We start from the raw sequence: 15,573 nt of genomic DNA on the forward strand, positions 1-15,573 counted from the left end.
AAAAAAAAAAAAAAAAAAAAAAAAAAAAAAAATTAAAAACACTCAAAAGTTAAATCTGATTTCGGCCCTAACATATCTCTCTGTAAAATATAAACCGAAGTCCTAGGGCAATGTAACAACATAAAGGAAATGTCGTGTAGCAAGACCAGTAAGTTAAGAAACACCCAATGGCTTTATGCTACTGACAGATTTTTAAAAAAAGAAAAACTCTGAGCTAGCCTGCTTGGGAACTGAAACACGGCTGTGAGATCTAACACATGCACTCATATCACAGGGGAGGGGACACTGAAGCTGACAGGGCTGATCAGAAATCATACAAGGCTCTCTACCACCATGATGGCCAAAGCTTATGTTGGCCATTATTACTATCAGTTAACAACTGATACAGGAATACAGGAAAAGTTAATGATATACATCCTAAAAGCACACAGACTGAGTCAAAGAACTCTTTCTCAAGGTGTGAATTATTACACAGTTCCTTTCAAGGCTGAGAATCTTAAAGACAGATCCAAGTGTCCAAAGAACAGATTCTACTCAGGATCAAGTTGTAGGCCAGAAGCACCTCATTTTGTTATTTTCTCTCCTCAAAGTTTCAAAACACTGAAGTAAACCAGAGGTGAGACACCTGTAACCACTCTCTGATAAAAGGACACCACTGATATGAGGCAAACCTGAAGACTCTGGCACAAAGCAAGTACGGCTGACGGTACATGCTCTGATATACTTCACACACGTATTCCTAACACGTGGAGGTTTCCCTGAGTGCCACCACACTTTTCAGAGTACCATACTGGACCACACTATAGTAACATTTTTGGACATTTGCTTGATAAGTCTTCGATCTTTCTTAATCCAGATTATTACACCCAACAACTTCATCATTCCCTCGTCACTGGCACCCAGGTGCAGCACCAGCACATCAGATCAGATCCAGCGGACGGTGCCATGCGAGAATCAAAGTGGGAATTAACTGATCCCACATCACGCCACTCTTTCCTACCCAGTGCAGTTTGGAGTTCTCCACTGGAATGCCCAGTTAGGGACTAAAGCTTCTCTTGAATACCTATTTGTCAGCCCAGAAAACCTACAAACAACCACACATCCATACCTATTTCTGCTTTCTTCTGGCATCTGCTATTAAGAGAACATAAACAGGGGCGCCTGGGTGGCTTCAGTCAGTTAAGCGACCGACTTCAGGTCATGACTCAGGTCATGATCTCACAGTTAGTGCATTCAAGCCCTGAGTCGGGCTCTGTGTTGACAGCTCCAAGCCTGGAGCCTGCTTTGGATTCTGTGTCTCCCTCACTCTCTGCTCACACTCTGTCTCTCCCTCTCAAAAATGAATAATGTTAAAAAACTTAAAACCACAAACTATTAATGTTGTCTCCTAAACTTATTCTTTATAACTCGGTGGCAGTCAAGTAATTTTAAACCTCTAAAATCAGAGTTCAGGTTTTCTTTTAGTTTTGGCAATGCCAACTTGGTGACAGTTATATGCTTAGTCCTAGCAAAAATGATTCATTTGAAATTTTTTTTAATGTTTATTTTTTTGAGAGACAGATGGAGCATGAGTGGGAGTAGGGCAGAGATAAAGGGAGACAGAATCCCAAAGCAGGCCCCAGGCTCTGAGCTGTCAGCACAGCATCTGACACAGGGCTCGAACTTATAGGTCACGAGATCATGACCTGAGCTAAAGTCAGACGCTTAACTGAGCCACCCACATGCCCCTAAAATGTTTCACTTTAAACCAAAGAAACAGAAATTTAAAATTTTATAAGTTCTTCAAAATTTAATTTTTATCCTCAGATATCAAGAAAAGTTTATCTTTCTTCTGACACCTTTGTTGATAAATAATGCTCACAATGGAAAGTTGTCCAAAGTCCACATCTTCTCCCACTGATTTTCCAGTAGAGAATGTTTTTGGTAGTCAATTGCAAAGATGATATACAAAACGTACACCTCATCTTACAATGACTTCTAGGAAAAAGTTGAGTTACAGATCACAGCTCTTCCCTCTCTTATGTAATACAAGTGTATTAAAATATCACTGGGGTACCTGGGTGGCTCAGTTAGTTAAGCGACTGAGTTCAGCTCAGGCCATGATCCTGTGGTTCACGGTTTGAGCCCTGCATCAGGCTCTGTGCTGACAGCTCACAGCCTAGAGCCTGTTTCGGATTCTGTATCTCCCTCTCTCTCTGCTACTCCCCCATTAATGCTCTGTCTCTCTCTCTCTCAAAAATAAACATTTATATATATATATATATAATTATATATATATATATATATAATTACAACTGCCCAGACCCAATGGAAAAGCACCATCAACAGGTTTTTCATTATTCACAACAGTCTTCACTGCTCAGTCAATGCCTCAGTGAGCTCCAACTTCACAAAGATGATTTTGAGTCAGGTTAGATAGGAAGCTATCTGCCCTGGTAACAAAAAAGCTATAAAATGAAATGACAAAACAAACATATTTTCTTTTAAATGGTTAACATCCACACTGATTGGAAAGAGGTGTTTAAAAAAATGTTTTTTAATGTTTATTTATATTTGAGAGTGAGCGAGCGAGTGCAAGTGGGGGAGGGACAAGAGAGGGGGGGACAGAATCTGAAGCAGGTTCCAGGCTCTGAAATGTCAGCACAGAGTCCGATGCAGGGCTTCAACTCACGAGCTGTGAGATCATGACCTGAGCTGAAGTCAGACGCTTAACCAACTGAACCACAACTACAGGCGGCCCAGAAAGAGCTGTTTTAAGTCCCAATACCTGCATTTGTCCTCAGTCTTCACTACTTTGTCCGAAGAGGTTGTTATAAGGAATGTAATCTCTATTACTTCATTTTTAAATGGTTCTTTTGTTTCAGTACTGTCGGTGATAGTTAAATACCAACATATGCACAGGCATCCAGATCAATAATAAAAAGACATACATTAACGATGATTTCAATCAGGTGTTTGTTTTATATTGTAAAATAAAAACTTATAAAGTGAAACTATCAAGTCCCACAAAGTTTAAGAATAAATAAACCACATTCATTTTTTTCTCATGGCCTTAATATAGAGAATAACATCACAAATCCCATGACCACCTGTGTATTGAGAAAATGTTGACTATTTGTGAACTCTAATATTCAAATAATACTTTTATGTTTCTGCTTTCCTATACTACAGGTTTTTTGTTTGTTTGAGAGAGAGAGAGAGAGAAAGAGAAAGAGATTGATTGAATCCTAAGAAGGTAGAGAGAGAGAAGCAGGGCTCATGGTCACTGGAAGCAGGGTGTGAGCTCACCAGATGTGGGACTCGAACTCACGACCCATGAGATCATGACTTGAGACAAAGTCAGATGCTTAATGACTGAGCCACCCAGGTGCCCTGCATTACATTTCTGAAGCTCAACAGTGTTGTGCACAATGTACTGTCAGAACAATGAAAAAAATCAAGTAGGCAAGCAACAAAGACAGAAGAACAATACACATTAAAGAATAATCAAGATTATAATAAACTGTTTCTAGCCTAAGAAAGTACTCTTGAAAAAATATATAATGTTAATTTCTTTGATAACTTGTTCTAAAAACATAAATATTAGATGTAATTTTAAATATCCACATTCCTGTTTTTTGGGTATGTGGAAATAACCTACTCTAAGGTATAAAGTGCTTCCTACCTACTATTTGAAATGAGCCAACATATAAAAGACTGTTAGAAACTGAGGTTCTCTAGAAATCATCTCAATGAAAACCGGGTGACAAATAGCACTACTCCCATTTCTAACTCAGATCTTTTAAATTATATTATAGAAAACAACCTAAATTACAGTAAGTTTGAGGACACTTTTTAAAAATGTTTGAGAGAGAGAGAATTCCAATCAGGCTCCTCACTGTTGGCACAGAGCCTGATGCAGGGCTTGATCCCATGAACCAGTAGATCATGACCTGAGCTGAAATCATGCTGGATGTTTAACCAACTGAGTCTCCCAGATGCCTTAGAACATTTTAATAAATTCAAACCATGCCACTAGAACATCAATAACTAGAATGTATCAGTGGCAAAAACAGCATTAGAAAGGAAAGATACTTACATCAGATCTTGGGATGATTACATCACAAGATCATACACTCATTTAGGCACTCAGCAAAATATTTACTTATTTACTGAGGAACTTCTATATATAAAGCACTGTTCTGGATAGTAGGAGTGTGTGTGTGTGGTGGGGGAGGGCAGGACAGGGGTTGGTGGTGGGGGCCAATTAGTCAGGTAGGCAGGACTGCTCCATGTAAAGGAAATAGGCAGTGGCCCTCCTAACAAGGAAGAATCCAGAAAAGAAGAGGAGGAGGAGACAAGGTCAGAGAAGTAACAGGGAGGAAAGCAGGATCATGCAGGGCCGCCTAGGCCTAAGAACTCTGGACTGAATTCTGAGTGAAATGGTGAAACACTGGGAGGTTTGAAGCAGAGGAGCAACACAGTTTATGCTTTAATAGGATGTTGACTTAAAAACAGATTATACGTGCCAAGGACAGACACAGAAACCTTTTGGGAGGCTTTTGAAATAAATTAGATGAGGGACAATGTGGTGACTTGGATCTGCACTGGGTATGATCAGATTCTAGATAGATACTGCAGGCAGTAAGTTCCTGATGAGGTATCAAGGATGATGCCAAAGTAAGAGTAGTGTGTAAGTATCGGTGGAGACGGGGAAGCTGTAGAGAAAGATTCAGAGTTTAATCTGTCCACGTTGGGTTTGAGATGTCTATTAAATATCCAAGTGGAGATAGTAAGAAGGCAGCTGGCTATAAGGATCTGGAGTTTGGGAGAAAGGTATAGGCTGCAAGCATACATTTGGGAACTGTGGGGATAGAAATGGTATTTAAAGCTGAGACTGGTGGAGATCACCAGGAGAATGAGTGCTATGACTAATGACTAAACCAGGGAAACTCCAACATTAAGAAAAGGAGGGATGGGGCGCCTGGGTGGCTCAGTCATTTAAGCGTCTGACTTCGGCTCAGGTCATGATTTCATGGTTTGTGAGTTCCAGCCCCACGTCGGGTTCTGTGCTGACAGCTCAGAACCTGGAGCCTGCTTTGGATTCCGTGTCTCCCTCTCTCTCTGCCCCTCCCCGGCTCATGCTCTGTCTCTCTCTCAAAAATAAACAAACATTAAAAAAATTAAAAGGGGCGCCTGGGTGGCTTAGTCAGTTAAGCGTCCGACTTTCGCTTAGGTCGTGATCTCGCGGTTCGTGGGTTCGAGCCCCGCGTCGGGCTCTGTGCTGACTGCCAGCTCAGAGCCTGGAGTCTGTTTCAGTCTGTGACTCCCTCTCTCTCTGACCCTCCCCTGCTCACGCTGTCTCTCTCTCTCCTAGAAATAAATAAAACATTAAAAAAAAATTAAAAAAAAATAAAAAGGAGGGACCTGTAAAGAAGACTGAGTATGAGTACTAGTGAGCTAGGAGTAAAACTGAGTATGGGGTCCTAGAAAACAAGAGAGGAAAGTGTATCAGGGAAAGAGTAACCAACTATGTCAAATGCTGCTGATAAGGCCAAGAAAGTGGAGAATAGTAGTAACTCCCTGTTGGATTTAACCTCGTATAAGTCATTAGTGACCTTGACAAAAGCAGTTTTAGTGGAATGAATGGTATGAAGGAAATCCCAAGTGAAGGCTTTAAAAGAGAAAAGGAGAAGAGGAATTGAAGATAATTGTTTCAAGGAGTTTTGCCGCAGAGGAGAACCAAGAAATGGAACAGTGGTGGGAAAGTGGACTTGAGAGGAAGATTTTTTAAGGTTAGTTTAGGGCAGATTTTGTGTTTATGAGAGCAATCTAGTAGAGAACCCAAACGAGTGATGAGAGGGAAGAACTGCTGAAACGCTATGCCTACAGGTGGTGGCAGACAGGCACGCAGCAGGGTGGGGATCTGTACAGACTCTCATAGTGCTAAATAGTCTCAGCTGAAGAAAATTAAACTTCAGGTAACTCTATTAAGCAACACTAATAAGCAAGAACTACTGGTCTGTAATAATTTGCAACATGTCCAGTAGTGCTTTCTTCTCCAAAAGATGTTCATCTGTTTTTACATATAACCAGGCTAAGGAAATCTAAGTACTGTATCTGATATTATTTCTACACACACAAAGTTCATAGATAAAAACATGTGACCCACAGCAAAGAGTGAAAAGAGCCAATCAGATTTATTTTTTATGCCTGGGTAGAAGGCTCATTTATATAATGATAAATCAATCATATACTTCAAGTTTTGGATTATAGGACATTGACCATTAAGGGTTTTTCCTGCAACAAGGAAGAATATTCTAGTATTTCACATGTAAAAGTGAATGGCGCTTCTCACAACAGGAGACTCTGCCCTTCCTTATGGGAGAAACACAATTTTGAAGGGTACTTACCAACAGTGGCCACTGGAGGCTGGGAAGGGTACTGAGAACTCGCTGTGGCAGGATACTGACCACCAGGTGGGTAAGGACAGCCTGGGTAGCCACTAAAAAGAGAGCAAAAAACATTAAATGTTAATATGACTCAACACTAAAGTATCTTTAAGAATACCATTCAAGAAGTTAAGCTTGACATGTTGTTTTATCAGTTAATGACTTTTAGAGGTACAAGTCTCTTCTCAAGCAAAGTTGTATAGAAATTCCATCAATGACACTGGATTTACTCCTAGGTAAATGGTTAGAATCTCTTGGTTGGCCATGGTTATTTGAGGGTCATCTTCACAGGAAGAGAAAGCAACCGGAGTATTTCTAAGGGCAGTTCAACAGGATCAGAACTGGAAGCAACCAAAATTTTGTGAGAAAACTTTCCCATTGGGAAATCATATTATTTAATATATATATATATATATATATATTTTGCCTGTGGTTCACTTGATAACCTTTGCAAATATAATCTGCAAATTCTCTTTAAAGTTTTAAAAATTTTCTTCTCACTCTATGGATAGTTTGTGTCACTCACGTATTCGTATCAGAGTGAGAAGGAACTTTCCTTACAAGTATTCTCCTCCAATCTTTTATCCAACACTGTTTTCTAAATATCATTAACAAATGAATACTTGACAAATGGTCATCTTTTACTACTGAACACTAAATATAACTTCCTCCTATAGTCCTAAATTCGCATTCTGGAAAAACACTTGAATGGCAGAAGACTTTCAACATTTCCCCCTCTGTCTTCTCTTCTCTTCTTTAGGTGATCTTTTAAATTCCTTCAACCATTCTTCACAAGACATGATTTTTAGGTCTAATCACTCTTCTCTGAATGCTCACTAGTTTGGTGGTGTTTCACTTACAATGGAGAAGAAAAGTAAAACAAGATGATTACTAGCTACCTGTTAGTTTGACAACAAAATGTGATTAGCCATCAGATCTATGACATTTGCAATTCTAATCAATACGTCTTCTACAAGTCCATTAAAATTACTGATTAAAAACAGCCAGTTCAGGACCAAGAGCTCTGAGTTCCGAGTCAGTAATCCATTTTTAGTATAGTGTCTCACATTCTACTATTTATACTACCAGCTCACATTTTATAAATTGTTCCCAAGAAAAAAATTTTGTACTGTTTGGTCAAGATTCAATGTAATTACAATACCATCTCACCTTTCGGTATATAAAGCAAAATCAAAGAAGAAAAAAATGAAGCATTTATGTTCTTAGCAGACAGATGCCAAAAGCTACTGAATGGTACTTTTATTTCTAGACTTTAGTAGCCCTGCTGCCATGGTGCAAGGAAATGGTGCCCATCTTCCTGATATTTCTCAGTCTACAGTTTTGAAAACTGGGATAGGAGTGTCTGGGTGGGTGGCTAGGTTGGTTAGGCGTCTGACTCTTGATTTCAGCTCAGGTCATGATCTCATGGTTTGTGAGATTGAGTCCTGCACTGGTCTCTGCGCTGACAGCACAGAGCCTGCTTAGAATTCTCTCTCTCTGCCCCCTCCCTGCTCATGTGCATGGGCACTCTCGCTCTCTTTCTCAAAATAAATAAACATTAAAAAATACTGGAATAAATGTGCTCTTTTTTTCTGGGGTTATTCCCATTTTGTACCTTTGTAAAGACAATCTGTGATCATTGCTGAATTTTTCAGTAACCAGTATAAAACTTTTCTAGGTCTACAGATACTAGCTTCCAAGAACTCCCTGGTCTCTTAGTTCCATTTTTTTTCTTCATGGTTATTCTCTGTGTTCAGGGTTAAAAATTTTTCTTGAGTAAATAATTAACTGAATAGTACTTATTTCTATATTTGTATATTATTAAACAATTTGCCCTAGGTAGCAAATCTTTTCCAAACTTTTAAAGAGCCCTTTTTAAACTAAGTATTTACAAAGATTTTCCAACACTCTTATATTCCTTTTTCTTTATGTACTCCTTCAAATTCTACTACTTATTATATTTAATGCACTGTTTCTAAGTGCTTGTGTAGGTGCTAAGATATGAATCCATTTCTTCCTCAATCCTAATAGGATCAAGCAAACAACAAATGCTAAGTAAACATTCAGGAGATGTAGAATGGGAAATCATTATCAGAGGAAATCAGGGAAGGTTTTGGGAGATCTATACTATCAATGAAAGTTGCACCTTTATTCTCTTTAATTCCTTTAATCATAACTCTTTATTCTCCAGTCACACCACATACAGTGTTTCCCTTTGCTTTCCCAGGATTTTGGGGGGCTTCACACCTTTGCTTACATAAAATGAGTGGGCCGGACTTGAGAACTGGTAAATATCCCTGAAGCCATAAAATGTTATCACTCTTTACTGCTCCCTCCACCTTTAAACACTGAGTTTCCTTCTTTGTGTGTGTGTGTGTGTGTGTGTGTGTGTGTGTGTGTGTGTGTGTGTGTGTTAATGTTTATTTTGAGGGGATGGGGGAGGACAGAGAGAGAATCCCAAGCAGGCTCTGTGCTGTCTGTGCAGAGCCTGACATGGGGCTTGATCCCATGAACTAGGAGATCATGACCTAAGATGAAAATCAAGAGTTGGCTACGTAACCAACTGAGGTACCCAGGTGCCCCTGAATTTCCTTCTTTAAGGTCATCCTCATAAATCAGTTCTTTCATTTACAAACTTATCACTGAGGTCTCACCTTCAAAGCAGATGTGAAGTTCTGTTTATCGCAGCACTTACCATTTTCTGTCTTTTCTGATACCAGGAACTGGTTCCTAAGATCTTATTACATGCTTGCTAGTACACATACCCAAACTGGAACAACTATTCTTGACATACCTTTTAGGTTCCTTGTATACAAGCTGCAGGTGCTAAATTAAATTTTCAAAGGATCTTAAGATTTGGAAGAGAACTTAGAGATCATCTAGTCCAACTTTCTATAGCAAGAATAAAGACTCATATTCATTGTTTTAAGAGAAAGATTCTTCTTGAGTCACTGATTTATTAATTCTCCTTTAGGACAAAGGGAGAAGAGAAAGAGGTTCTGAAGTTCTTCGGCCAAAACCTTTTATATACAGAAAGAAACAGATCGCAGTTTGAATACTGTTAACCTTAATGATTCATCAGCATATTATTTACATTTTGAGATTAAAAGTTACATTTCAAAGGAAAAAACCTGTCAAATTTCTGAAAAATAGCTGTCTCAAAAAGGAACTTCTTGGGATGCCTGGGTGGCACACTGGTTAAGCATCCAACTCCTGATTTCAGCTCAGGTCATGATCTCCCAGTTGCTGACCTAAAGCCCCGCAATGGGCTCTGTGCTGACAGCAAAGAGCCTGCTTGAGATTCCCTCTGCCTGTCTCAAAAATAAACATTAAAAAAAAACCTTAAAAAGGAACTTCTTACAAATAACCTCACAAGACACTTTCATAGTTACCTAAGTGAATAATATTTATAGTTTTTAAAAAATTTTTTTAATGTTTTATTTATTTTTGAGAGAGAGATAGAGACAGCATGAGCAGGGAAGGATCAGAGAGAGAGGAAGACACAGAATGCAATGAGAGGCTCTAGGTCCTGAGCTGGCTGTCAGCTCAGAGCCCGATGTGGGGCTCGAACCCATGGACTGCGAGATCATGACCTGAGCTGAAGTTGGACGCTTAATCAACTTGAGTCACCCAGGCGCCCAAAGACTTACAGTTTTGTAATATTTTCCACCTTCAATTTTATCTATGAGTTTCTTTGAAATGGCTTTATTGTTCAAAAGCCCACTTTCTTACTATACTTCCAACAACCATTTCCTTAGGTCCAAAGTTCCTTCTTACCAGCAACTATTAATTGTGATGCCTTGTCATTTCAAGGCTTTAGACAAGAAGATCCAATTTCTAGAACTAAATTAGAAAATTAAAGGCCTCAAGAAATCTAAAACTTATAGCCTGTTCATAAATTACAATCACAGGAATCTTTCTTTATTGTCCCTGAAAGATGTTCATCTAGTCTCTGTTTACATCTCTAATGTAACAGTATGCTTATTACCTTAAAAAGCAAATCTCTGAAATTAAGAAAGACCCAAAACTAAGATTGCTGAATTTCACTTAGAAAATCCTGCATGGGGCGCCTGGGTGTCTTAGTCGGTTAAGCGTCCGACTTTAGCTTAGGTCATGATCTCACGGTTCGTGGGTTTGAGCCCTGCGTCGGGCTCTGTGCTGACTGCCAGCTCAGAGCCTGGAGCCTGTTTCAGTCTGTGACTCCCTCTCTCTCTGACCCTCCCCTGCTCACGCTGTCGCTCTCTCTCTCTCTCCTAGAAATAAATAAAACATTTAAAAAAAAAAGAAAAGAAAATCCTGCATATTTTATATGTACATACATCATATCTATGTAGCCAGGAAATCTGGCTACATTTACCTGTAAGGGTTATATGAAGCTAAAAACAGATAAGCAGGGTTAAAAATTTCTTGTTAATAAAGTAGCTAGAAATCTCTTCTGGGCACCAGTATATGGCAGTCTTGCATTTTAAGTCAACCCAAAGACCACCTCTGAAATATACTCTTAGATTACCACTGAAATGAGTACACATTTGAAACATGGATTAATAATTATTTCTCATTGATTTTGTGTGTCTTACTCATAGACTGATCTATTAACTTACCTGAGTTATGATATCATCAAATGGGTAATAAAAGTTGGTAGTACATACAGTCTGTGAATTAAATGAGTAAATACCACGGGAACAAGACTGACCCCATTATGTAAACCATTAAGTCATTCCCTGTAATTCACAAAAAAGGGGAATTTTTTTTTAAAGGGTATTAAAGTATTTTTCTCCTTGGTTGAATTCATTAAAATTAGTATTCCATTAACCTTTCAGCTATCTATCCTAAATATATAAAGTTCTTAAAAGGGAAGTAGCAAACAAGGATTTCAAAGTCCAAAACCAATCAAGGTCATTGTCATTATCCCACTCCTTCCTTGTCTGTAAACACAATGGAGCTGCACGTTTCTAGAATGGAAAAAAGTCCTGAACTACATACATACCATAACATTTCACCAATAAACCAACTTACCTTCCACTAAACTGAAACTAACTTTACTATGATGCCCTACGTAAGCACCCATTATTTTGATTCTAGAACTAAAAGAATTTCTAATTATTCAAAAGATTAATTTTTCATTACCTGGGATTGGGAGGATATCCAGATGGATATGCAGAGATCCCACTTGGCATGCCTGGGATATAGGAAGCTAAAAATAAGTTTTGACATTTTAAAATAATATGCATAGTCCTGGGTATATAGGCTATCAAATAAGACAAACATCACTATCAAATCACTGCAAAATTTCATACAGGTAAAGAATCCAAATCTCAGCACCAAAGCAAAACAAACACTCCATCCATATTAGTTCTTTACTGCAAGCAGTAAGTATCTTCAAACCACACAATTCTCAAAGCATTAAATGAGTTATGACTTTACACACAACAATCTCAACAAGGAATAGCTGACAAACAGGTCACCTGGTCAGCTCTCCACACTCTCAAAGAGTCTGTAACCTGAGACAGCAGCTGGTTCAGTTGGAATTTAGAGGAAGGGAATTCTGCCCTCCTTTGGTCCAACGTCAGCTTCTTAGAAAGTGACCTTTTTATTATATCTAAGAAATCTTTTGATATTTCTTGTAAGACCATGTTGACCAATTTGCACAGCTGGTTTTGTTGGCTTGACTGAGAACTTTAAAAGACTTCAAATTACTACAAGAAATCCTTTATGAAACTTATGAACTTATATTCAGCCAGACCGGTTAAAAACAAAACAAAACCTTGGCAATATTAGGGGAAACTTCAAATCTAGTAAGCTTAAAGAATGGTTGTATATATAAAGTTTACTTATTTTTGAAAGAGAGAGAGCACGAGCAAGAGCGAGCACACGAGCAGTGGAGGGGCAGAGAGAGAGAGAGAGAGAGAGAGAGAGAGAGAAAATCCCAAGCAGGCTCTGTGCTGTGCTGTTAGGCAAAGCCAGACTTGGAGCTCAACCCCAGGAACCATGAGATCATGATTGGAGCCGAAACCAAGAGCTGGATGCTCAACTGACTGAGCCACCCAGATGCCCTGATTCATATATTTTTTAAGGAGAACACTAAAGACCTAGAACTAGTTAGTGGTGCCAAGAGACTAATCAACATAGACGAAGAAAAAGTTAGTTTTGGCCTTAACTGGAAATGACTTGTCTGAGAATCAATTTACCCTCAGTGAAATTTTTCATTATGGATACAATGGTGAATTAGCTCTTAATCCAATCAATAAATATTCTAGTGCCTTCTATGTGACTGGCACCAGGAATTTGATGAAAACAAAAAAAAGAAAGAATTCCTGACTTCAAGTTACTTAGGGTCTAGTGGGTGAGAAAAGAATAATAATAGAGAGTGGTAAGTGCTACGACAGGAGAAGTACAGAGTGCTGTGTGTGTGTGTCCAACTGAGCCACACAGATGCCACAAGAAATGAACTTTTTAAGCACAGAATATAAGTGGTTGGGAGAAGTATGCTGGACTCTGACCAAGGCCCTTAGAAATCTTTACCAGAGTAGCTAAGCATACATCTGCAAATGTCAGTGTTCATAGTCTTCCTGTTAGAATGAACTATAGTATCATAAGTAAATTTTTTCTTAAGTATAATGAAGCTAGGATGATGTTCAATGCTATTTCAGAAAGGGAAAATACCTCCCAAAGTGTCTCAATTGCTGGATTCCATAAGACATTTTTTCTTCCTGGGCAAAACACAGTTTTGTTTTAAGTTAATTTACTTATTTAGAGAGAGAGAAAGAAAGGGCATGCATGCACATGAAAACAGGGTAGGGAGAAAGGTTTGGAGAGATCGATCCCAGGCAGGCTCTGAACTGTCAGCACAGAACCCGATGTGGGGCTCAAACTAATGAACTGTGAGATCATGACCTGAGCCAAAATCAAGAGTCAGACATTTAACTGACTGAAACACCCGGGCACCCTGAGCACAGCTGATCTTTAAGAACATGAAAACATGAGGATTCTATTAAATGTCAGCAACACACCTAGTCAATTACTACCTGCCCCCCAGCCCCCATTGCTAGTTTCTCTCTTCTACACATAAACCACCACCTCATGGTTAAAAGCAATTTTCTCACAATCATAAGCAATTTTCCTTTTCTAAGTTTCTGAAAAGCAACTAATTCCACCAAAGGCTTCAAATTTTGGTTCTTGGAAACAACAAATGTTATTTGAATCCAAGACTGTCAAGGAAGAAGATAATGAGGTAAAGTAATTTCACAGCCAGAATAAAATGTGATACAAATACATGTAACATACGGGGTTATTACAGGGATTAAAGAAGAATGAATATAAAGTGCTTAGCTGTATAATTAAGACTACTTAGTTACGGTTAACAAGTCCATAAATGCTGTTACTGTTAGTTGTCCAAAAAACGAGGTTTGGCCATAACATGTTTTAATATGACTCATACCTAGCTCAAAATCATCCTAAAACAGGAGATCAAAAATGTTTTGAGTAATGATAATAAAAGTATACAATTTCTAACTAGAAGATAATATTTATATAAGTATATATCCAAATTTCTGGGCTATTCTTTGGTGTGTGTGGGGGAATGGAATTTAGACCTTCATCTCTTTACAGTCATAGCTGATAATAATTGATATTATTTAAATGTATAAAAAGTATTAAAACTGGAATCAATGGACAATAAATTGATCTCTTGTAGTAATTTACTTAAATCAGCTCTAGATTTTAAATGTGACACAGTGTGTGCAAAACTGAACTGCAATAATAATCCCTTTACTGTGGTCTCTGTCTGGAGTGCTGTACTTCCAATGTCAATATTAATAAAACTGGAAGAAATTTAGGAAATTAGAAAACTGCCCAAACTTCTGAAAAGGTTATCTTAAGTGGTCACTAGCTATGTTATTCAAGCAAATATATATGAGTGACAAACTAGGAAGTATTTGCTATTTTAAACTTAAATGACCAAGACTGTCTAATCTCAGGTACCAGAGTCAACTGAATTTATTAAGATGAAAACAAGTTTCTGGTCCAGAAGAACCACTACAACTTCTGGTAAAAGAACTACTAATATCTAACAAAGGGCTAGTATCCAAAATCTATAAGGAACTCATCAAACTCCACACCTGAAAAACAAATAATCCAGTGAAGAAATGGGCAGAAGACATGAACAGACACTTCTCCAAAAAGGACATCCAGATGGCCAACAGACACATGAAACGATGCTCAGCATCCCTCCTCATCAGGGAAATACAAATCAAAACCACAGAGATACCACCTCATGCCGGTCAGAGTGGCTAAAATGAACAAATCAGGAGACTCTAGATGCTGGCGAGGATGTGGAGAAACGGGCACCCTCCTATACTGTTGGTGGGAATGTAAGCTGGTGCAACCTCTCTGGAAAACAGTGTGGAGGTTCCTCAAAAGATTAACAATAGAACTCCCCTGTGACCCAGCAATAGCACTGCTAGGAATTTACCCAAAGGATACAGGAGTGCTGATGCATAGGGGCACGTGTACCCCAATGTTCATAGCAGCACTCTCAACAATAGCCAAATCATGGAAAGAACCTAAGTGTCCATCAACTGATGAATGGATCAAGAAGATGTGGTATATCTATAAAATGGAATACTACATGGCAATGATAAAGAATGAAATCTGGCCACTTGCAGCAACGTAGATGGAACTTGAGGGTGTTATGCTGAGCAAAATAAGTCAGGCAGAGAAGGACAGATACTGTATGTTTGCACGTATAGGTGGATTAGGAGGAAGCTAATGGAGGACCATGTGAGAGAAGGGGAAAAATAGTTGGGGAGAGGGAGGGAGGCAAACCATGAGAGACTCTTTTTTTTTAATAGTTTATTGTCAAGTTTGTTTCCATATAACACCCAGTGCTCATCCCCACAAGTGCCCTTCCCCATGCCCATCACCCCCCTTCCCCTCCTCACCACCCCCATCAGTCCTCAGTTTGTTCCATGAGAGACTCTTGAATGCTGAGAACAAACTGAGGGCTGATGGGGGTGGGGGGGAGGGGAAGGGAAGGGAAGTGATGGGCATGGGGGAGGCCACTTGTGGGGATGAGCACTGGGTGTTATATGGAAACAAACTTGACAATAAACTATTAAAATAAATAAATAAAACCAAACTTATT

General features: G+C 38.9%; 1 protein-coding gene across 1 annotated transcript in view; it reads right to left on the bottom strand.

Annotated features, from left to right (window-relative positions):
* The window catches only part of TSG101 (tumor susceptibility 101), a 44,106-nt gene that overhangs the window by 12,284 nt on the left and 16,249 nt on the right, over nucleotides 1-15,573 (bottom strand). The window contains exons 6-7 of the mRNA XM_039236797.1: nucleotides 11,559-11,625; nucleotides 6,393-6,484 (exon numbers count right to left, since the gene is read on the bottom strand). Coding sequence (XP_039092728.1) covers nucleotides 6,393-6,484; nucleotides 11,559-11,625 — 159 coding nt within the window. The remainder of the gene's footprint in view (nucleotides 1-6,392; nucleotides 6,485-11,558; nucleotides 11,626-15,573) is intronic.

This window comes from Hyaena hyaena, unplaced genomic scaffold (genome assembly GCF_003009895.1).
Source record: "Hyaena hyaena isolate Hyena2069 unplaced genomic scaffold, ASM300989v1 scaffold_116, whole genome shotgun sequence".
Taxonomy (NCBI): domain Eukaryota; kingdom Metazoa; phylum Chordata; class Mammalia; order Carnivora; family Hyaenidae; genus Hyaena; species Hyaena hyaena.